Source organism: Arachis duranensis, chromosome 3 (assembly GCF_000817695.3).
Source record: "Arachis duranensis cultivar V14167 chromosome 3, aradu.V14167.gnm2.J7QH, whole genome shotgun sequence".
NCBI lineage: Eukaryota > Viridiplantae > Streptophyta > Magnoliopsida > Fabales > Fabaceae > Arachis > Arachis duranensis.
Genome location: NC_029774.3, coordinates 131,998,122 through 132,023,163, shown reverse-complemented (window position 1 = coordinate 132,023,163; position 25,042 = coordinate 131,998,122). Strand labels below are relative to the sequence as shown.

General features: G+C 34.3%; 3 protein-coding genes across 11 annotated transcripts; 2 read left to right on the top strand and 1 right to left on the bottom strand.

Annotated features, from left to right (window-relative positions):
- Window positions 1-9,902: 9,902 nt before the first annotated feature.
- On the top strand, window positions 9,903-11,406 carry LOC107482052 (receptor-like protein kinase FERONIA). Its single transcript, XM_016102433.3, has one exon. The coding sequence runs from the start codon at window positions 10,095-10,097 to the stop codon at window positions 11,316-11,318; it is 1,224 nt and encodes a 407-aa protein (XP_015957919.1). The 5' UTR covers window positions 9,903-10,094; the 3' UTR covers window positions 11,319-11,406.
- Window positions 11,407-17,953: 6,547 nt separating this feature from the next.
- LOC107482053 (pentatricopeptide repeat-containing protein At4g33170-like) lies at window positions 17,954-19,812 on the bottom strand. The gene has a single exon (XM_016102434.3). It carries the CDS (start codon window positions 19,750-19,752, stop codon window positions 18,010-18,012), a length of 1,743 nt encoding a protein of 580 aa, XP_015957920.1. The 5' UTR covers window positions 19,753-19,812; the 3' UTR covers window positions 17,954-18,009.
- Window positions 19,700-25,042, top strand: LOC107482054 (pentatricopeptide repeat-containing protein At1g79540-like). Of its 9 annotated transcripts, none has more exons than XM_052259087.1 (3): window positions 19,700-22,341; window positions 22,871-23,838; window positions 24,471-25,042. In XM_052259087.1, the coding sequence occupies exon 1, from the start codon at window positions 20,251-20,253 to the stop codon at window positions 22,219-22,221; it is 1,971 nt and encodes a 656-aa protein (XP_052115047.1). In that variant the 5' UTR covers window positions 19,700-20,250; the 3' UTR covers window positions 22,222-22,341; window positions 22,871-23,838; window positions 24,471-25,042. The 9 variants fall into 9 exon arrangements, with proteins under 9 accessions (XP_052115047.1, XP_052115046.1, XP_052115045.1 ...); XM_052259086.1 differs by having other exon boundaries at window positions 22,871-23,881; XM_052259085.1 differs by having other exon boundaries at window positions 22,871-23,881; window positions 24,461-25,042.

Below are 25,042 nucleotides of genomic sequence, written 5' to 3'. Positions count from 1 at the left end.
GATGAGAATGATTTTTATTGATATTAGATCAATTTAATTGACAAAAAATTTATATGTATAGTGTTACTTTTTATTAATTAAATGCTCATATGTAGGATTATAGGTAGGAAATAGTTTGCTTTATGCAGCACTAAAAATGATATTTCAACCCATCTTAAAAGTGTTTTCCTTTTTTTTCCGTCAAATAACCTTTAGTTAGCAAATTTTGAAGCAAAATAGAAAAATAGAAGTTGGCATATATATAAAATTTATAAATTCCGCAAGTGGTTAAATATCTATTGAATCCAATAATGGTTGAGAAGATAGAAAAAAATACAAGTACATGAATACCTTATTCTAATATATAGTAAAGTATTGTAATCTACAGTATAATATCATTTTTTCTTCTTCTTGATCAAACCTTTTTTTTATCATTACACTATTTATACACACACTCACCCACACTATAAAAATCTTAAACGGTTAAACCACAATCTACTCTTAATTGAGATTTGAATCTGATGGAGCCTTTAAAGCAATCAATCTATCATCTGTTTAGGATTCAGCTACTTTTTTTTATCAACTTACACACCCACCCAGAGACTTTTTTTTATTTATATACGCATGATAAAAACATTATTTTTCATAATACGTATAGTTTAAAAGTGTTCTTGAATTGCATATGATCATTTCATGTGAAGTATCAACAAAATGAAATTAGCCTCCATTTCAAGAGAAGTGAACATGAAATAGATGAGAAGGCACTGTACGCATAAGAAAAACCACTCCAAGAGAAGCAACCACGAAATGGAACAATCCGTAACTGACACACGTGAAATGGGATCTTCAATGGAGCTGAATACAAAATGAGTCGCACCTTATCTCTCTCTCCCTCCGATTTTCTCAAATTCTCCTCGTACACATAAGGAGTGGCCCATTTCGTATTCAGCTCTATTGAAGTTTCATTTCACATGTGTCAGTCATGGATTGCTCAATTTCGTGGTTGGTACACATGACTTGCTCTATTTTGTGGCTGTCTCCTTTGGAGTGGATTTTCTAACACGCACGGTATTTTCTCATTCATTTCGTGTTCACCTCTCTTGAAATGGAAGCTAATTCTATTTCGTTGATGCTTTACAAGAAATAGCCATGCGCAATTCAAAAACACTTTTAAATCATGCGCATTATGAAAATAATGTTTTTCTCATGCGTATATAAATAAAATAAATATAAGTAACAACAATATGACAAAGTCCAACAAACATGATTTTTATTTATTGTTTTTCTTTCTTCTCACCACTTTATATATTCTATATAGAAAAAATATAGGGAAACAATGATTTTAGTGTACAATATGTACAATAGGAGTAAAAAAGATATTTAGATCATATAATAATTAATTTAATTAATTTTTAATAATTATCCTTTTTAAATTCAAACAGAAATTAGAATTTGTCTCAGGATCAGTTACACTGAGACCGCAATCCCACTTCCAAACACTCTCTGCATGGGATTTTACATTTTCCACGGTCATTATTTTCCATTCTCACTAGTCCATTGCTGCAAGCAACAAACACTACCGCCGCTCAGACCACAGCCCGACACTGCGCTGCCACCGCCACCCAAACCACAACCTGACGTTGCCCTGCTCAATGCGGTTGTCCAAACATCCCTGTCGCGCACAAAGGTGGTTCAGGCCGACCAAACAACATTGGATCCCTCTGCATGCCTTCCTTTCTTCCCCGTCGCACACAAAGAGAAGTTCAGGCGACGTATACAGAAAGGGCCTTGTCATGCAAGGACCAACCCACCCAACACGTATTGTGAAATCCACAACCCATAGAAACTGCTGCTATAGGTGGTTCATCGTGGACTCCGAGTATAGCACCACTGATGAGATAATCCACTCTGCCACCGAGCTCCATTGAATCCGGCATTTGGTTTAGGAAATCAAGCAGTCACAGCCTTCAAGATGTCTCTTTCGACTGTTAGATGTTCAATTCACTAGATATGTAGATGGTTATTTTAATTCTTAATTGGATGGTTATTTTGTTTGATTCAGTTTAATTATATACAATTAACAAGTGTTAAATGGTTATTTCACTAGGTAGTCGGATGATTATTTTAATAACTACGTGGATGGTTGTTTGATGGCCGGCGAGAAAGCTTCTAATGCCGGAAAGGTGGGATGATTGATGAGGGTGGGGTAGCAGACGGTTTTGGAGGGGGGAGGGTGTTTAGATAAATTCCTTTGGTAAATTAGGGTTGGGATGGTTAATTTTTTAAAATAATTGTTTGGATTTCTTTTTTTTCTTTGTATTGGACCAAATTCAAAACCTATTGTATACATTGTCAAGATTCTTCGTTGTCTCCCTAGTGGGAGCGGAGTTCGTCTGTATATTCTAGAATGAGTCCCGCTAAGGAGACAATGGCTTATTTGTACAATGTGTACAATGGACTATATAAGTTGCAAAATGAACATCACCCATAATATTTAGAATAACCATCTGCGTACTAGTTAGGGATAATAAACATCTCATCCAAAAGCTTAAGTTGATTTTGGAATTCACCAAGAATCTAACTCTTAACTTTTCAGATCTATAACTCTAATACCATGTCATGATATCACTCATACCAGAGGCTTACATTGATGGGATCTATTCGAATGAAAATAAATTGGATAAAGCTAAAGCATCCATAACATATAAGTCTGAAATACCTCAATTTATATTAAATAAAAAATCTTAACATGAATGGCTCATAAGCCAAATAGGCAACATATGTAATACAAGCATTAAAGTATCTGAAACTAAAAGAGAAATATAAAGTAAAAGGAATATCGAATCTGATGAAGAGTTGAAATCCTAAATCCTTTAAGAGGAATCCTAATCCTAAATCCTAAGAGAGAGGAGAAAACATCTCTCTCTCTCTAAAAACTATATCTAAACCCTAAAATTGTGCTCCCCATACTTTTCCTTCTAGAATTGGTTAGTTTTGATGAGTCACTATTTTGTCATACAAATAAAAGTAAATGGTTAAATTAGTTTCTGAAAGATTGTGTGATCTCTAAATTAGTTCCCGGATAATTTTTTTAATCAAATTAGTCCTTTAAAGATTATAATATAAGTGAGTCACATTAATTTTTCTGTCACTTTCATAATTAACACTGTTAATTATTGCTGAGTTGGCCTGTTAAATAATAGCACATTATCAAACACTTGGCATTACTCATCATATGCTGTCGGGATATGTTTATAAAGCTAAATTAAATTGGTCTCTAATTGCAATCTCAGCCTATGAATTGGAATTTATATGAATTGGAATTGATAAAATAAAATAAAACAAAAAAAAAATTATATGAATTGGAATTGAAGGTGCAAGCAATACAATTATGCTTATGCAATTGCATGTGAAAGGGATCTTGAATTGTCTCTACACCAGTCTTTTTGTGTTGTCGTCACTTACAAATTCTTTTAAAACTAAATTCTACCACGTCGAGCAATAAAACTTGGGTGAGTGAGAGTGATAAGAATGATTTTTATTGATATTAGATCAATTTAATTAGATTTAATTAACAAAAAATTTATACGTATAGTGTTACTCTTTCTTAATTAAATGCTCATATGTAGGATTATAGGTCGGAAAATAGTTTGCTTTATGCAGCACTAAAAATGATATTTCAACCCATCTTAAAAGTGTTTTCCTTTTTTTTCCGTCAAATAACCTTTAGTTAGCAAATTTTGAAGCAAAATAGAAAAATAGAAGTAGTTGGCATATATATATAAAATTTATAAATTCCGCAAGAAGTTAAATATCTATTGAATCCAATAATGGTTGAGAAGATAGAAAAAAATATAGGTACATGAATACCTTATTCTAATATATAGTAAATTATTGTAATCTATAGTATAATATCATTTTTTTCTTCTTGATCAAACCTTTGTTTTTATCATTACACTATTTATACACACTCACCCACACTATAAAAATCTTAAACGGTTAAATCACAATCTACTCTTAGTTGAGATTTGAATCTGATGGAGCCTTTTAGAAAGCAATCAATCTATCATCTGTTTAGGATTCAGCTACTTCTTTTTTATCAACTTACACGGGACCCACGTATAATGTTTGGAGGTCATAGTTTGAAAACCATAGAGTTATAACTTGCTTCTTTTGATTTTCTTAATGCATTAGTTTTTGTTATTTTGAATTCTTTAATTATTATTGAAATAAATAAATTAATTAAATATAATTAACATATAATTATAAATATTATATATTGAAATATAAGTAACAACAATCTCACAAAGTCCAACAAACATGATTTTTATTTGTTGTTTTTCTTTTTTTATTCTCACCACTTTATATATTCCATATAGAGAAAGTATAGAGAGACAATAATTTTAATGTAAAATATGTACAATAAGAGTAAAAAGGATATTTAGATCATATAATAATTAATTTAATTAATTTTTAATAATTACTCTTTTTGAATTCAAACAGAAATTAGAATTTGTCTCAGGGTAAGTTACACTGAGACCGCAATCCCCCCTCCCCCAATACGCTCGCCATGTGATTTTACGTTTTTGACGGTCATTATCTTCAATTCTCACTAGTCCATTGCCGCAAGCAACAAATACCACCACCACTCAGATCACAGTCTGACACTGTGCTGCCACCGCCGCCCACACCACAACCTGACGCCGCCCTGCTCATCGCGGTTGTCTAAACATCTCCGTCACGCACAAAGGTGGTTCAGGCCGACCAAACAACATCAGATTCCTCTGCATGCCTTCCTTTCTTCCCCGTCGCACACAAAGAGAGGTCAAGGCGACGTATACAGAAAGGGTCTTGTCATGCAAGGACCAACCCACCCAACACGTATTGTGAAATCCACAACCCATAGAAACTGTTGCTATAGGTGGTTCACGGTGGACTCCGAGTACAGCACCACCGATGAGATCATCCGCTCCGCCACCGAGCTCCATGAAGCCGGCATTTGGTTTAGGAAATCAAGCAATCACAGCCTTCAAGATGTCTCTTTCGACTGTTAGATGTTTAATTCACTAGTGTTAGAGATATAATCATTAATGTTGCATTCTCCCATCAGCTTAAGCTTTTAGGATGAGTGATTTCATAACATGGTATCAGTTCTATGTCCAAAAGGTCAAGAGTTCGATATCCTTGGTGAACCCCAAAAGTGAAAAAATAGTATAAGGCAAATAAAAGAAAAAAGATGGCCTATGCAAAATCAAACAAACCCAAAAAGAGGCTCTTGTTTGAGGGAGAGTGTTAGAGATATAACCATTAATATTGCCTTTTCCCATCAGCTTAACCTTTTGGGATGAATGGTTTCATAACAACTAGGTATGTAGATGGTTATTTTAATTCTTAATTGGATGGTTATTTTGTTTGATTCATTTTAATTATATATAATTAACAAATGCTAAATGATTATTTCACTAGGTAGTCGGATGATTATTTTAATAACTACGTAGATGGTTGTTTGATGGCCGGTGAGGGAACTTCTAATGCCAGAAAGGTGGGTGATTGATGAGGGTGGGGTAGCAGACGGTTTGGAGGGGGAGGTGTTTGGGTAAATAATTAGAGTTGGGACGGTTAATTTTTTAAAAGTAATTGTTTGGGTTTCTTTTTTTCTTTGTACTGGACCAAATTCAAAACCCATTATATACATTGTCAAGATTCTTCATTGTCTCCCTAGTGGAGTTCGTCTGTATATTCTAGAATTGGTTAGTCTTGATGATGAGTCACAATTCTGTTATACAAATAAGAGTAAATGGTTAAATTAGTTTCTGAAAGATTGTGCTAGAAATTATTTTTGATATGGAAATGAAAATGGTGTTTTGGTTGAATATTGACATTTGAAGTGTATTACAGTATTGTGGAAATGATTCAACACGCCCCCACGTGTTGGTCAGGATATTGTCATGTGTTCAACACGCCCCCATGTGTTGGCTAAGATGTTGTCACGTGTCCAACACGCCCCTACGTGTTGACTTTTCATTTACAAAATCCACCCATCTGTAATTACACCAAATAATCCAATTTTCAATAAAAACACCAATATTTTTTTCATATAACAAAAAATCAACCAAATTGTGCAATCTCTAAATTAGTCCCCGAATAATTTTTTTAATCAAATTAGTCATTTAAAAATCATAATATAAGTCAATCACATTAGTTTTTCTGTCACTTTCATAACTAACACCGTTAATTATTGCTAAGTTGACCCGTTAAATAATAACACATTATCAAACACTTGACATTACTCATCATCTGATAACAGGATATGTTAATAAAACTAAATCAAATTGGTCCCAATTGCAATCTCAGCCTAAAAAACCCCAATCATTATCTTCATTCTTCTCCTTTCTCTTCACTCTCCACCTCGTGACCTACACCACCATATTAGCGCTACCATCATCCCCTCTTACTCTTTTATTAAAAACCACCATGACACAACTGGCAATGCACTGTACCGTCACTCTCCTCCCTTCTCCTCATCTTTTTTTATCTACAACCATTTTTCGTTGCACCCTATCATATCACTTATAAATTAATTGAAAGTAAGAATAAAGGTTTTTCACAATCAACAAAAATTATTTTTAACACTTAAAAATTCTATTTGACTTTCAAAATAATTTTACTCATTGAAAATTCATGTCAACAATTTTTAAATGTTTTAACTTAATTTTCGCAAAAATGCAATTATACAAAATACAAGCGTCAATCTAAAAAAAAAGATATCTTCTATGGGATGTTGTAACTAATAATGGCAGGTTAATCAAAATTATATTCTACTATTTTCATTAGGTATAAACTTAAACTCACATTACAATTATGTTCCAAATTCTCTAATATCTAACCTACAATATGAAAATTCGAAAGAAAAATAAAAAAATTATAATTTTATTAGTTAACCCTAATTCCAATTGTGGGCTGAATATTTAACTACCACACATAGCAGTAGTAAAAAAAAATAATAAAAGAAAGAAAAAGAGCATATAATCAAATGAGAAAAAAAAAAGAGACTAGAAGATAAGAAGCTAGTGACTGGTATGACGAAAGTCGATATTGTCGAGCAAGAAGAATGAATGGAAAAAGTGATAAACACGAAGGTGATAGAACTAATAAAGCTAATGGAGACGCCGTCGTTGTTGTCGATTCTATTCACTGTCGTCGTGCGCTGTTTTGCTTCAACCACTGACTTGCTTCTACGTCTCCTTCACCATCATCTTACACATTCTCTTCTTTTCGTGGACACTTTTCACTAGGTAAAACAGTTTTTTTGAGTGAGAAATTGGAATCAAGTGATACGGTACCGTTTTGATACACTCAACTTCACAAGTTAAAATGATGCCGTTTTATGTGTTGAGGTGTAAGCTTTCATTAACGCTGTTAGGATGGAGATGAAGGAAGGACTAACCCGACTAATTTTAAATCGTTTAAGGATGAATTTGATTAAAAAAATTAAAGACTAATTTAGAAATCGCGTGATCTTTCAGAGGCCAATTTAACTATTTACTCATACAAATAATTTTATTATTAGATTTCATAAATTCTAAAGATTCTGTAAACTATACAAATTATAATATAGTAGAAACTCTTTTATATATTGCACTAAAAGGTGATACAGTAATACGCACAAAATATTCAGTGCCTATCTTATCCATTTTTATCTTCTGTTCTTATTATTATATATAATTAAGAATATTAAATTAAATAAACTAATTTTGTATTATACATACGTTCGCTAGTCGCGCTACCTAGTGCACTATTGCATTAGCCGTTTGTCCAAAGTTTTTCACTTTTTGGAAATTAGGCCATCTATCCAAAGTTTGAATGGAGAATAGTACATGCATACTGGAATATGTTGAGTAATTGGGCTGGGCATATTTCGACTTTTTATTTATATCCTGATCTGACAAACTATATAAAAACTCGTGGCCAAAAATATAGTAAACCAACAAAGGATACCCCATAACCAAAAAAAAAAAAGATACCAAGACTGAAGTTTATTTTCTCTTCATATTTTGAAAACTACCCAAATCGAAAAGTAAAAAAGCATGATGTAAAAGTGATCAAATTGATAAGTATCTAAAATACTAAACGATTATTTTTATTCGAAGTAAAATGTTGACAAATTTATTAATAAAGAACTAATTTGTATTAGTAAACTTGTTTTTGAAAAGTTAGAATACACGGTTCAATCTATTAATTAAGAAAATTAATGTTTTGAATCTTTTTTACACAAAAATTATTTTTTATGGAATATAAAATTATTTTTTTATTTATCAATAAATTTGTCAATATTCAAAAATAAAATAATTGTTTACTCTAAAAATTCTTAAACTTTTTATAAGTGTGAATAATTCAATCAAAAGTTAATAAAATCTTATAGGTAAGTGTTATATATTTTAGCCCTTTTATTCGCATAATGTCTAGGACTTTAAATGTGGATCTTAACTTTTTCAATCTCTCATTCATTTCATAAAAAAAAATATGTATTTATATCTTTATCATATAATTCACCTTAAAATATAATAAAAAAATAGGTAAGATCATCTTCAAGAAGAGGAAATAGAAAGGCAATGCTTTCGAGCATTATTAGACGGCTAGTTTATGTGAAAGTCTGGTCCAAAATCTTCATTTCTTTGTAACTCATTTTAAAGGTTAGCTTTTACTTAATTTAATATTCATCTCTAAAGCAGGCCTCTAGGCTCCAATTAACGGCTGCTAGTGATGCCTTGGAATTAAGTTTAGATGAAGCTTCATCATGGGTTACTTTTAACATTTAATTATTTAATTCTATTAGTAACTCTAGACGTTTGTTTTACATATGTTGGTCATAAGATTTTCTATCTGTTCGATGAAGAATGAAATTTCTTTGATAAGCTTTCATACAATTTCACAAATATTATTTTACATTTTTCAACATTTAATTCATTCAAAGAAGAGAAGAAGATACAGATGACAAGTGCTACATATAGCATAATAGCATAGCAAGAAATTTAAAACTAACCAGAATGCTTGTTAAAAATTATAGCGGCGAATAGGTGATAAAAAGGATAAAACTCACTATCTTATCCAAATTCTTAGAACAATGCATGCATTTTGATTTTTTTTTTAAAAATTGTCTAATTTTAATGATAATAGAAAAAATATTAAATATATATTAAAAATTTTATATTTACAACAATTTAACCATCGATTCGATTTTGGTAGCATGGCTGAATAATAACATATATAAATGATTAGTGATGGTTGGATATATAAATGGTTGAATCACATCAACGACGCACACTTTACTTTACATGATTATTGTTTAAAAATATTTCAATTATGATATTTACTGCCTGATGCATACGGAAATAATAACAATTAAGAAATTTGGATCTTAAAACGTGACAGCTGGTAAAACAGTAAAATAAAGAGTTAATTGTTATTGATTTTGTAATTTTTATAAAATATATATTTTATTATCTTAATTTAAGAGTGATTAATTCCTTATTTTAGAGAATATTGATCTATTCATAGATTATTGTGTTACTTAACTCAGGATAAATCAATTAGGTCAATTTTTTTATTTTTAATTTTAAAATTTAAAAAATTAAAATAATAAAAAGTATTTTTTTTTATAACAGACTTATTTTTCAATTAATTATTTTGAGTTAGTTTTTCTTCTAGTTGATTTTCTAGGCGAACTCTAAGTTAAATATTTTAGTTAATTACAATTAATCACCTTCAATTATAGCCTTCTAGGTGATTTAATATTGGTGATGTTACAAACTGCGCATGTGTCATGCATGTATGAAAAGAAGCTTGCTTTATGAAAGCAATCGACGCACGATAGAAGCAAAGGAAAAGAAAAGAAAGAACACAGAAAGTATGTCTGTGTAGGGTGAAGAAATTAAAGAAAAAAGAAGAGGAAGAAAAGCACGCAAGTGGTGGTGTCAATGTCAACAATAGTACAGTAGTTATAGACTAGTTAATTATTTTGCATTGCTGCAATATAGTGCAAGCAACTTTATGGCCAAACCTACTATCACTACTCCACCTCCGTAGAGATCACAAGCACAAGCACAAGCATAATCATGTGCCTATTCTTCCGCTGGTGGCAAAAGAGTTCAAGGGACAGTAGTAACCCCCAAAACTCTACCACGTGCCGCCACTTTACCATCGCCGAGATAAGATCCGCCACCAACAACTTCGACCAAGCCCTAATCATAGGCCGCGGAGGCTTCGGCAATGTTTACAAAGGCAAGTTCCCCAAGCACCGCTCCCCCGTGGCCATCAAGCGCCTCAATCAGGGTTCCAATCAAGGACTCCGCGAGTTCCAAACGGAGATCAAGATGCTGTCCCACCTCCGCCATCCTCACCTCGTCTCCCTCATCGGCTACTGCCAGGACGCCGCCGAGATGATCCTCGTCTACGACTACATGGCGCGTGGAACCCTACGCGAGCACCTCTACGACTTCGACAGCAGCAACAACCAAGAACCCCTCTCGTGGAACAAACGCTTGGAGATATGCCTTGCTGCGGCGCGTGGGCTTCACTTCCTGCACACAGAGAACGTGATCCACCGGGACGTGAAGAGCACGAACATACTGCTGGACGATGATTGGATCGCGAAAGTTGCGGATTTCGGTTTGTCGAAGGACGGGCCGAATGGGTCCCACGTGACAACGGACGTGAAGGGTAGTTTGGGGTATTTGGATCCGGAGTACTACATGAGTCAGTGGTTGAGTCAGAAGTCTGACGTGTACTCGTTCGGGGTGGTTTTGTTGGAGGTGTTGTGTGGGAGGCCAGTGATCAAGCGTAGGATCGAGAATAGGCAGGAGGAGTCCCTTGTGATTTGGGTAAAAAGCTGTTATCAAGATGGCAACGTTGATCTGACGGTGGATCCTGCCTTGAAGGGTACCATTGGGCAAAAGTGTTTGGACAAGTTTGTTGAGGTTGCCTTGAGTTGTTTGAACGATCATGGCAAGGAACGCCCTTTCATGAAGGATGTGATGAAGGGCTTGGAGTGTGCCTTGAGCCTGCACCTCACTGGGGGCAAGAACAACAGCGATGACGTGGCAGTCAGCTTCACCGTCCTTGTGGGCCATGATTATGATGACCATTCTCGCGGAGTAGTCATGACCGACTCTCAGTGTACTATTACTACTACCAGTAGTAATGCCGCAACTACCACTACCACTACCACTACAAGCACCACCACATCCAACGAGGAGGAGAAAGCTTTGGTGCTGCATGGGGTCTTCTCTCACCTTGGTAATCCAACACCTACATACTTATCTGTTTGCACTGATAAATGACTTATCTTTCTGTATATTTATTTAGAATTTAACATCGTGTATGGTTATATGTTATATTCTACGATAACGACTTTTTCACATTCCACTATGATGCCTTCTCAATGGCCATTATTGTGTGGTGGCTACAAGGTCTACCCTACTTCCACTAATTTATGAGTTACACGTGATTAAGAGGAACTTCTTTAATTCTTGTTTTGACATTGTTAGCACCGTAAGAGAGAAAGTCTAAGAAATAAACTCTACGTGCAATGAATTAGAACAATTTTTTTTAAAAATTACGATTTTGAAATTCTAAAAATTAGGATTAGGTTTAAAAACACGCTCCTGTCAATATCAATTACTATTTTGATCAACTCCCGCGTATGCTACTCTCCCCTGCGGCCACCCCCTCCAATGCAGGTGCCACTTGCCCGTGTCCTCGCCATCCATTGCGCTTGCCAGTCGCCCTTGCGCCCTCCACCGCTTCTCTTGGCGGTGTTTCTCTTCATCTGATTGTGTGCGACGCAAGTCTCCTGATCGCAGCGACGTAGCGCACTCCCTCCAAGTAGCGCCGCCTCCCACCACGAACGCAGCCCCACACACGCGTAGCGCCCTTCCTCTGAGAATGCAGCTCCCTCCCTCCGTGAACGCAATCTTGCACGTCCAGCCGCCGAGGGTCGCCGCACGTGGTTGCTGTTGTCGCACACTACCATATAGCCACGTCGCTGCTCATCTTCTTTCTATATTTTTTTGGATAATTCTTTTTACTAATTTTAAGCATTTCTTTTCCTAAGCTTTGAATTTTTTATGTTTTAGATTTTTTTATTTTTTAAATTTTAAATATTTTTTAATAATTTTAGATATTTTTTATTTGATTTTTAAATAAATTTTTAATGTATTTTAAATGTTTCGTTTTGTTAAATTTTAAAATTTTTAAAATAATTTTAGATATTTTTTATTACAATTTTTATAATAATTTTTAAAATAATTTTAAATTTTTTATTTTGGATGTTTATTTTCACTAAATTTTTTATGTTTCGTATGATAGTTTAAATTCACATTCTTTCTAAAAAAATAAAAAAAATTAGTTGAATGTACTTTTAATTAGTCATCTAACAAAATTGATAATAAAATTATTAAAAAATACGGTAAATATATGGTACTATGATTAGAATTAAAATAAGAAAAAAAATTGTCAAAAAAATTAAAAAGAAATAGAGAGCCCAAACATATGAACAACTAAAATGAAGCAATATCCCATGCCTATTTTGACAAGTAGTAATGGTAGGGAATCAATAATTTAAAGTTTTTTATTTAAATTAATATCTATAATTTTATGTATATAATATTTTAAAATTATATATTATTACATTTAATATTATACATTAAAACGCGATGAACTTCACATTCGGAATCCACCTTCAGTCGCACCTACGGCAAATAAGCCCATCACCTTCATCCACTTCGAATTGCCTACAGCCATCAAAGTTGCCTGTGCATGTAGTCCATCTCCGGCCACGCATGAACTCGTCGAAACCCATTCTACCAAATGACATTCATATCCTTCAGATATTATCTATTATCCATAATATTCCCCCCGTAATAAGAAAAACATTTATCGTGATTAATCTCTTAACGTCACTTAAGAATGCTTACGTTAACTTCACTTGTCAGCTTTCTAAAATTTTAAATTGATTTTGGGTTCACAGAAGATCGAAATCTTGACCTTTCGAATCTAAAGCTCTAATACTATTTTATGATCACTTATTCTAAAGTTTCAACTGATAAAAAAAGTAACAATAATGATTATATCTCTAATACTCTTTAAACTTCCACTGTATAATATTTTATTGGCTCCCTATACTTTCCCTTAAATTTTTTACCGGTTGTTGTAACTTGTAACGAGGGAACCACCTTGGACTAACTGTGTCTATCAAAGTCTCAAAGACGATTAAGATAAAGAAATATCCCATAAAGAAGCCCCAAAGTTGTAAGTGTGCATTGGTATCCTTTTGATTCTTGTACCTTAAAAAATGTTAATGAGTAGTTAACTTTTCATGATAATTGGAAAAATATTGTACGAAAAGTATGTGTGGCCCTTTGTTGTTATGATAGCATCAATTGACAAAATGTTATATATATAAATATATCATCTTTCTCTCAAGTTATTATGGATCGCAATTGAGAAAAAGCATTCCACGCAAGACTAGTACAGGGGCTGTGTTTGATTAATGATAAAATATCATAAGAAAGTTAAAGATAGATGAAAGTAGGGTAGTGATAAGGTCATGAATAATTGAACATAGAGCTATGTTATCTGATGTATATCTTTTCTTTCTTGCATTGCCCCCTCAAATCGATAGAGATATGCAACAGAAAAAGCAAGTGTTACCTACCTGGCGTGGGGTTTAATTTGTGTGAGAAAAGGATCAAATCAAAGCAATAATGAATTAACGAGGATAAATTAATTTAAAAGTTGGTGTTTAATGACGCGTCCGTATAATTAGTAATTTTTTTAATATTTCTTTCATATTTTTATAAAGATAATTATAATTTTTTATCTAAATCGATTGATTTGAGGTATTTTCTCTTTTTAATATATTTTTTAAGCGCTTAAAAAAAATATAGGTAAAGAAAAGAAAAAAAAAAGCATCATTCATAGACAAGTAAAAAAAGTGGCATGCAATGTCAAGTATATGGTGTTTAAAGATTGATTTTATGCATTAATCTATTTTTAAGATTAAGTTTCGTTCTTCATTTTTTAAAGATTAGAAATATTAGAAAATATTCTAATTCTGTTTTAAATTTTATTATTGCTTTAAAAATTAAATATTGGAATTAAGTTTAAAAATTTTTTTTTCATGACGTTTTGATTTGACTAGGAATATCACTTTAAAGAGTGTGCGATATTTCTTTCTTAAAATTCTCAATTGTTTAGAACTAAGTTTGAATACGTGATATATAATTTGAACTAGAACTATATTTGAATCTTATTTAAAAATAAATCAGAATTGTGCTAAACCTTTTTTTAATCGATTGACCAAAGAATTAACGATTGATTAATTAAAGATAAATTGAATTACCAAGGAATTGAAATTTAATTATTTATGATTTGTTGTAAAAAGATCTTTCGATGGATCAAAATAGATAAGCATAAGGTTTAATCTTCCTAGAAAATAAACATTCCCAAAACTGTTAACATTCTCAATCACGATTAATTACACGTTCATCACTGCCTTCAAAATCATTTAAGCATTCAAAGCTTCAAACAAGATACGGTCCGTCCTTTAATAATTTAGGTTCAATTGATTTAGTTAGCAATTCAATTCGATATTTACTTGCTCGATCAATTCTTTAATTTTTGTAGGAACGATATCTACTTATGGTGATATTACTTGAATGATTTGGTGTATTTGTCAGTATCTATAAACACTAATTTTTTACTCATCATTTAGACTATTTTATATATATAATATTTCTTATTTTTTATTAGTATTTTTAATACTAAATATAAAAAAATGCACAAAATAACTGTATAGCTAAGCTAACTGTGGCAAGGTTGAAAAACCTGATAAATAAATTGGATAAATTACTTAAATAAATTGAGTATAAAAATTATCAGTTGTCCTAAATGATAAAAGAAACATTTTTGTCCTCTCATTTTTATATTGATTGTGGGCCTGCTAGTGGTTTTAAAAATTATATAAAACTATGATAATTACCACAATTTATGCATTGATATTCTACGGTGCTTAAATTTTCCTGTTGATCATAAATCATGCCCCCAAGCTTAATTTTACACCAAAAAATATAAAACATAAGTAATTCTTATGATTTACCAAGTGAGAGACCAAAACCAAAATTTTTTTTCATGATTTACGTACATCTACTACAAAATATCTACTACAAATATATAATGTTTTGATTTTAAATGAAAAGAAGGTACTCCTGCGAATTTACTATCAATTCACTAAAAAGATACATCGTATTACAATTTAAGACTTACTTTATATTTATATTTTTTAAATAGCTAAGCTCCATTATAATTTAAAATAAATAAAAATAGGACATATGCGTAAATAATGTTGAATAAAAAAAATTGGTTTATTAAATAATTTTTATTTGTTTATTTAGGTTAAAAAACCCCTAACTTATTATATATAATATAGTTTTTCTTCCTCAAATATTAGTAAATATGTATTTTATTTAAAATATTATTTATATCTAAATACATGAAAAGGTTAAACTTTTTTTCTCAAATTTTTAAAGTTTTTTGGATTATTTTATCTTTAAAAAAATAAAAATAAAAAGTATTATTTGTTTAAAGAGGAGTGCTAGAGGGACATCAACTTTTGTGATTTGTAGCTATTAAATAGCCATCAATAATAATTTTAATGGTGTGAGATTGATATGAAATTTCATCTAATGATTCACTTTTCTTTATTGGTTATATGCTGGTAAAGTTGATGTCCCATGGACTTTTCCTTGTTTAAATTTAGAGTAGTTATTTTGTAAAAATTAGAGTTAATTATTTAGAAATTAGTGTTAAATATTAGAGATATTTTGTTCATTATTTAAACTAGTGTAATTTAAATTATTAGAGAAATTAGTATATTATAGAAAATATACATTGAACATCAGTCAGTGTAAATTAAATTATTAGAGAAATTAGTGTAAATTTATTGTGCTTTAGTCTTTGTATTTTTTAATTTTAATTATTTAGAGTTATCGATATTACTTATTTAATTATTTGTGATAAATTTTTGTAGCTTTTATTGTTAACTATTTAGAGTTATTGATATTAATATTTTAAATATATTAAGTTTTTAAATATATAATATTTTGAAGTAGGTGTACATAAATCATGAGACTCCCTTTAATTTTAGTCTCTCACTTCGTAAATCACACTCATGTTTTACGCTTTTTGGTATAAAACTAAGATTGGGGATTTGGGGCCACGATTTATGATAATCACGAGAATTTAGACATGGCAAAATGTTAGTGTATGAATCGTTGTAATCATCAAATGCACGCTGACCATGCTTTAATTATTTGTTCAAAGGTGAGGAATTCACAAACACAAACTTACCGTTAAGTCACAATTTTAATATGAGATATATATGTTCTGGGGATAATAATTTATTAGAATGTAAAAATCTATGTAGGATTTATTTCACACCCTAGCTATCAAATAAAATAAGAAAATATAGTTTTAATTAATATGAAACCATAAGGGTGAATGGTATACTAATAATTACACATTTCTTGTAATATATAAATACAATAGTATACTAATGTTGTTGTTGTTGTTGTTGACCTTAACAATCAAGGAAGATGATTAAATACAAGAAGAGGATCCTAAAACATTAGAGTTGCTGCAAAACATCCTTCATTAATTCAGGGTTGGCCCTTTGAAACTGAATTAATTCTTCAAGGGTAATATAGCCATCACCATCTGCATCAATCTCATCCATTTGATAGCTAACTTCCTCCTGCGAAGTTAAGCCAAGCACTTTGAGAGCATCAGCTAACTCCGTCAAAGATATCTTGCCGTCGCCATTCACATCAAAGCGCTTGAAAACGCGCTCACATTCGGCTCTATCTCTATCATGAGTTGACATAATATTTTCTTTTCAATTTCTTGATGACCTCTTGGATATGAAAAATGAGGATATTGTTGAACGAGTGAGAGAAGTTTAAGATTGAACCAATGGGGGGTCCTTGACTCGGTCTTCTTTGCTTAATGAACGGATGGCCTTTACATGTTCATGCAAAGCCAAAATTCAATAAATTTTGATTGGTATGAGAATTTTACGTGACCGACCAACCACATTGATTTTCAAGTCTCAAACTTTTCTTTGCCTTTCTATAGCCAGCAGTGCCCGATATACATGCCTTGACTGACCTAATTAGCAAATATATACGTGTGACCAAGTTGAGTTGAATATTTGTCTCAAAAAATGGGAGTATTCTGTGGCTCAGCAAGTAACCTTTAATTTGGGATCCAGCGAGGCTAAAGTAGAACTGGAGCATTCTCTCCGTATTTCATTTGTGTATAAATGTATTCATGGTAGCCTTAGTTGGAGAGCATTAATACTTACCTTGTTCAGCATTGAATCGCTTTGTCTCTTGTAGAAGGAAGCTTCAGACAAATCTATTTTGTATCTATCATATGCGGGATAAATATGCAAAATAAATATGCGGGATAAATAGTCAAATTCGTCTCTGAATCATCATTCGTTCTCTAACTTAGTTCCCAAAAGATTTTTTTAATTAAATTCGTGCTTTAAAAATTTTAAATTAATTGCATTAATCTTTCTGTCATTTTTTATTGATGACGCCAAAATTTGTTAATGTGACACGTTAAGTGATACTACAACTAATACATATGATAATTTTATGAAATTATACCAAATTAAAACCTAATTGAGAGAAGAACTTGAGACATTGGAATCCTTTAATTTGAGGTTGATTTGATTTAATTTCATAAATTTATCATGTTAACTATCAATTATGACTACTAAATGTATGTTGTGATGTCACTTAACGTGTCATATCAACAAATTTTAACGTCATTAGCAAAACTAACAGAAGAGCTATAATGACTAAAAAATTTTAAAAGACAAATCTTATTAAAAAAATCTTTCAAAAACTAATTTAAAAAATGAGTAATCTTTTGGAGATTAATTTGACCATTTATTCATCGTATGTGCTACCATATGTCTCTACAAGTACAATTACCATCAACAAATCTGTGATATCTGTTAACATCCCTCACAATAATTTCCCTCTCTAAAATTCTGGTCATATACTTAAAAGCTTCATGACAATCCTTACAAATCCTCAAATTCTTCACAATTCTCAATGGCTTTCCTGGTGGTGCAGACCCACACAACACACCAAATGCCACTGCCAACTTCTCGCTGTGATGCCAAAGAGCCTCCTTTCTCTTTTCTTCCTCCACATTGTGCAACAACTCATCCCAAATTGGAACATATCCCAATTTCTCAATCTCCCCCATGATCTCTTCCAACTTACGATAAATTTCCGCGGATCTCTCATGCTTCCAATCCCCTGCTGCAAAAACATGTACTTTTCCCTGAACTTCAATCCAACTCCTACCTCCTTGTTTCTTCACCCTCCTATCTCTCAACATCTTCCTCAATTCTGCAACATCATCCCACCTTCCTGCAGCTGACAACACATTGGCAACAATAACATAAGCCGAGTCATCAAGCGATTCAAGTTCCAAAACCCTCTTGGCCATAGACCAAGCCTTATCGGCTTCACCATGAAAAGCACAAGCTGATAGCAAGGCTCGCCAAACTGCAGCATCTGGCTCATATGGCATTGTCAATGCTACCCTCTCTGCCTGTTCCAAGTGTCCAGCACGGGCCATTGCACCTACCAAGCAAGTATAATGCGCTAGAGTTGGCTGCAAACCATAATCCACTTTCATCCTTGTCAACCACTGATCAGCCTGAAGAAACATTCCAGCGTTATAAAGTGCTGTCAACATTGCCAGAAAACTATACTCATCCGGCACCAGTCCCTGGCATCCCATTGAATCAAACAGTTCGGAAGTAGATTTATGATCTCCTTGCTGGGCATAACCGGCCATCATAGCATTCCAACCCACTAAATTCATCCAAGCCAAATTATCCTCAAAAACCTGCCTTGCATTCTCAACAACGCCGGCTTTACCATAACCATCAACCAGAGCACTGCCCACCACCACATTTGAATCAAACCCAGCAACAACCGCATGCCCATGTATCATTCTACACTGCTCCAATGCTGCCAGCTCAGCAGCAGCACGCAGACCCCCCGAAACGCTATGCTCTGTGGATGCAAAACCACGATGCCTCATGTCGGCCAAAACCAAAAGCGCATCCACAGAGCGGGAATTCTGAGCTAGACCCACGATCATAGCGGAATAACAAACACTATCTCTATCAGGTATTTCATCGAATACCTTGTGTGCGTGGTGCGGCATACGGCACTTGAAGTAAAAACTGAGTAGCGCAGAACCGGCAAAAGGATCACTGGAAAGGGCGAGCTTGAGGGAGAGGGAGTGGAGGGAAAGGGCAAAGGGGAGGGCAGAGAGTGCAGCTGAGGTGCGGAAGAGGGAGGCAAGGGTGCGATTGTTGGGGAGTGTTGGGTGGCGAAGCATGGAAACGAAGTAACGGAGGGCGAGGAGGGTATTGGAGTGGGCGGAGACAAGTGCGGTCCATGACACAACGTTGGGACTCCGGATTTGGCTGAACACGCGGACAGAGTAGGACGCCAAGCTCTCCAATTTCGAGTAAAGCGTTACCAGGTTGTTGAATGTGGCACGGTCCGTTGCAACTGATTTTATAGCACGTGCGTGAATTGCACGCGGATCGGTCTTAGTGGGAGATGGAGGCGGTGGCAGCGACCGCGGTGGCGCGCTGAGGTCATCATGTTGCGCCATGATGCTCTCTCTCTCATTCTCTCTCTTTCTCTCTCTCTAAGTAAAAGAAGCAAACTTTATTATTACTCTTTACTCTGTTTTTAGGTCTCACCTGTTGCCCTCTTCCCCAAACGCCACAAGATAGCGCCCCGCTGCCACCATCATCACCCCGATCCCTCTATGCTGTTGTGGAAACGAGTCCATTTCCACAATGCTTTTGGACTGCTCACAAAGTTCCTCCCTCGCCGATCGCAGCACCACTCTTCCGCTGACGCAGACGCCGTCGTCGTCACGTGAGATCTCCCTAATCGTAACCGCTGACTCCCCCTCCGTTTCTGCGTGTGGGTCGCGCTCAAGTTCGAGAGCCTCGTGGATCAGCATTCCCGTAACGAGGTAAGTTGCACTCTCGCCACTAAGGAGTGGTGCTCCCTTTATTGGGACGCGCTCCAACTTCTGAAGAAATCTGAGATTTTCATAAGTTCTGAATGTGTTAGAGCCCTCATAAGGACCTATTCCTATATGGGTCTTGCTGAAGAAGCCATTCAGTGTTTTGATAGAATGTCTGAGTTCGATTGTGAGCCTGATGCTCACGCCTATAACACTATCTTGAAGGTTGTGCTCAAGAAAGACTTGTTTGTGTTGGCTTTTTCGCTCTATAATGTTATGCTTAGGTCTAATTCTTTGCCAGATGACCACACTTACACTCTCTTGATTGGTGGATTCTGTAAGATTGAAAACTTCAATGCTGCCCTTGAGATGCTCGATGATATGAGCAAGAGGGGTGTGCTGCCTGATGTTAAGACGTATACGGCTATTATTTATGGCCTCTGTCAGTGGAAGAAGGTTGATGAGGCGTTTAGGTTGTTTAACACTATGAAAGAAAATGGGTGCTTGCCTACTTTGCGCTGTTATAATGTCTTGATTAATGGGTTTTGCAAGAACGGGAGGACAGATGAAGCGCTTTCTTTGCTGTCTTTGTTGAGGATAGATGGTTTTCCTCTTAATCTGCAGAGTTACCGTTCTCTGATAAATAGCTTCATTCACACCAAGAGATATAGTGAGGCATATGTATGGTACACCAATATGTTTAAGAGGGAAATTGTGCCGGATGTTACTTTATATGCTATCATGATACGTGGTTTGTCCGAAGAGGGTAAGGTTGGTGAAGCTGTGAAGATGTTAGATGAGATGATTGGGATGGGTTTAGTACCAGATGCCTATTGTTACAATACATTGATCAAAGGTTTTTGTGACATAGGTCGTTTGGACCAAGCTAGATCTCTTCAGCTTGAGGTTTCCAAGGACGAACAGTTTCATAATGCTTACACCTACACCATTCTCATCTGTGGCATGTGTTGGAATGGAATGGTTGGAGAGGCACGAGAGATATTTAATCAGATGGAAAAACTTGGATGTCTCCCTTCAGTTGTGACCTTCAGTGCTCTGATGCATGGCCTTTGCAAGGCTCGCAGAATTGAAGAAGCACACCTTTTATTGCACGAGATAGAGATTGGGAGAAGCCCATCTTTGTTTTTCCGGCTTTCTCAGGGTTCTGACAGGGTTTTTGATAGTGTTAGTCTCCAGAAAAAGGTGGAGCAAATGTGCGAGGCTGGTGAAGTTTTGAATGCTTACAAGCTTCTCAAACAACTTGCTGGGAGTGGGGTTGTGCCTAACATTATCACATACAACATTTTAATCAATGGTTTTTGCAAAACTGGTAATGTCAATGCTGCTATCAAGATTTTCAAAGAGCTGCAACTAAAGGGGATCTCACCTGATTCTATTACTTATGGGACACTTGTTGATGGACTTTATAGGGCTAACAGAGAAGATGACGCCTTTAAGATCCGTGAACATATGTTGAAGCATGGTTGTCAACCTGGATTATCAAATTCTAATGCCCATATGAGCTGGTTAAACAGAAAGGGGAAGGTCTCGATGGCCTTCAATCTTTACTTTGAATATCTGAAAAGCCTTCCGAGGTGGGATAATGATTCAATCAACGTGTTGGAGAACCATTTTATCAGAGGAAATGTGAAAGAAGTAATTCGAGGCTTACTGGAAATGGACTTCACATGTAGAGATTTTAATTTAGCTCCATATACAATTCTAATTACTGGGTTCTGTATGGCAAAAAAGGTAGATGAAGCATTAGCTATATTTTCTGTTCTTGGTGAGTTCAACATTAATATCAATCCTACAAGTTGTGTACATTTGATTAATATTCTCTGTGAGGAAGGGAAGCTGGATGATGCAGTAAACATATTCCTCTACACCCTAGAAAAAAGTTTCATGTTGAGGCCAAGAATTTGTAACAAGCTCCTCAAATGTCTCCTACTTTCGATAGATAAAAAGGACTATGCTATTGATCTTGTTGATAGGATGCAGTCCCATGGATACTGTTTGAATTCACATCAGTATGACAAAGCAATGTACGTTATTCGACGGTTAAGGAGAAGGAGGAGCAATAAAATACAGAATTTTGAATGATTGAATAACTCTGACTATTCAAGATGGATATCATTCTTTATTTCGCTCCTCATTGATATCCTGTTAAGGGAGAATGGTTATGAATCGGGTGGCTTGCTACACTTTCAGGATGAACCAAAGGTACTGTTTAGTACTTATGTATATGCTGAAAGTTGTCTTATCTTTCCAGAGTTATGGTGGAATAATTTTAGGGATCATTTGTCTCTTCACCCTAAGAGATTCAGACTAGGGAATGAGTCACCTGGAACTAATAAATCCATATACGCACTTCATACTACTATTTTTTCTTCATTTCTAAAAGAATTCAAAGAGTGAGAGTGAGTGAGTGGAGTAGTAGTTCGTTTAACCTTCAGCTTTGAGGAAGCTTAGCATGTGCTCTAAGAAATGCGGACTTCCAGGGAAATGCCCAAATGGTTTCTTGTTTTTTCTCTTTTTAGAGTACTTTCACCTTTCTTCCTTTTGTTGGCATAAGATAACTCTCTATTCACTTGTATTTTTTGAATTTAAGTTGGTCTGTTTTAGGCTTTCTATTAGCAACTTTTATTTTTAATTTTCTAATTCCATGGTTTAATTCAATTCTTATTTCTTCTAGTTAGCTTTGAGCTGAGTTTTGAAGCATTTTAAGCGTTTCTTTTACTGTGTTTTGCAGGTACAAGGGATAGGGATGCTTAGCTGCAATATCTGGCTTAAGGATTAGGCCCGAGCCTAGCTACGTTGTGAGTGTGCTCGAGCATGGTAAAATTTTGACAATGTGCTCAAGTACAGCATAAACACACTCTAGAACAACAATGCATAAACAAAAAAATCTGTTCTCAAGCTTAATGATTAGTAAAATGCCCCTTAGTAGGTATAAAGTCAACATTGGTGCATGCCTAACCTAACCTAACCTAACTTCTTCCCAGAAGACTAAGGAAGCTGAGGAAAAGTGTTTGAGAGAAGACTGAATGTTTTGGAGGTTCATTTGAGGCACTTGAGGCTTTCTCAGGCTCGTCTTTGTATTTCATACGAAGGATTCCACTTGTACTTCATTTTCTTCACTTTTCTTAATGTCTTTGTGGTTCACTTTCCCATAACCTGATGTGATGTTTAAGAGTGTGTACCATAAACTAATAGGATTTCCTTCAAATTTAGAATACCTGAGAGTGAATATTAGATTTTATGAATATGCTAGTGATTGAGAGTTACTACAAGTGACTACCCATCACCGCTTGCCCTGCTTTGTTCAATGTCTTTTCAGTTATTTAATTGTTTTTCCTCCTTCCTACTTTAAGTTTTACTCAGGAGACTCTAGATGTTCCAGATTGCTAGGTTTTGAAATTTGGGTACAAAAGATGCTATGTTCTTCTGCCTATTCTTACCAAAGAATTTGCTTCTAGTTATATGTTTATAGGCAAAGTATTTGATGGAACTCTCCAAGAGAGCTCCATTAGATGAAGTTGCCCAATTTATTTACAAAAAGGTCCCAACTCACTATGATATATTTACACCCCAGGCGGCAACCAGCGGCGAGATCTTAAATAGCGGAACAAACTTGAAAATTGATCTGAGACACAACTTCTTGGGACAGAACCCTGTTATCCAGGATGTTGCATTCGCTTCCCTCTCTTGGCGTGTATAGTTAAGCAAAAATTGAATGTTAATCTCCCAATTTGCTTATATAGTCAGTCTCTACAATCTCTAATATACTCCATTAATAGTGTGTTATGTAGTTTGTGAGTTTTATCATTGTGTATGTGTTGCAATCACTGCTACCACTTGCACTGTTATTGACTATGTAATCATATCTAGCTTTGTTAAAGTGTATAAGAACATAAGGATCAACTTGCTATACCAGTGAATCTCTCTGGAATTGCTTTCTAATTTGCCCTTGTAATTACTTGAACTTCTGATTTGAAAATGTACTGATACTTCAAGCTAAACTTTTATTACAGTATTCCTGAAATTTTCCGGTTGTTTTCTTTTTAAAAATATTTTTTTAAGGAAAAAAAAGAAAAGAATGAAATCCACCATTGAGTATATGCCCTCATGCCCCAGATTTGCTTCCGTCTCATCTATGTTTTTTCACATCAAAATTTTTGTCATTTTCTATTGGAAATCTGGACCTGTATGTGAGGTTGCATTGTCATAGTTACTTCCTAGTACAAGTACTTAATTGGAATAATCTGATAATAATGCACTTGTTTGTGCTAGAATTTTTGTCTCAACTGTCAATTTCAGATTCTGATGATATGTCCCTTAGTTGATATCAGGTTTTTCACTTTGTGGATTGTATATGGATAAAACTAGAAGTGGTGAGGATCTCAGCCATGAAGAAGATAAGGTTTTATTCTGGGATGATGTATCTTTTGAAGGCAATAATGATGGCGAAGAAGATTATGAGTTTGACACACAGATGAATTTGCGGTGGACGTAATTGTGTGCAATGAAATAGAGTGTGAAGAGCAAGAATTGTGTTTTATCGAAGTTATTGAAGACTTAGATGTATATGAAAATAGCTATAGTTAGAATTAGATACCATTGACGGATTGACCAATATGTACATCAGACCATAAATTGAGTAAAATACCAATTAAAATTACAAAAAAGATTATATAATCACTTTAAAAAGATAATCATCGGTAAGAAAATCTTCAATTCAACTTTTACATATGTAAACTTTTTCAAATGTAAGAATGCTCCCAAAAAATAAATTGTATATTGCAAGGCACATCAGCAGTGTGAAAATTGTTGCTGAGACGCAATTGTAGTAGGTAGAACTATGAATAGAGTAACTACTTGTGTGCTAAGAAAACTTTATTGAATGATCTCATAAACTGTTTCT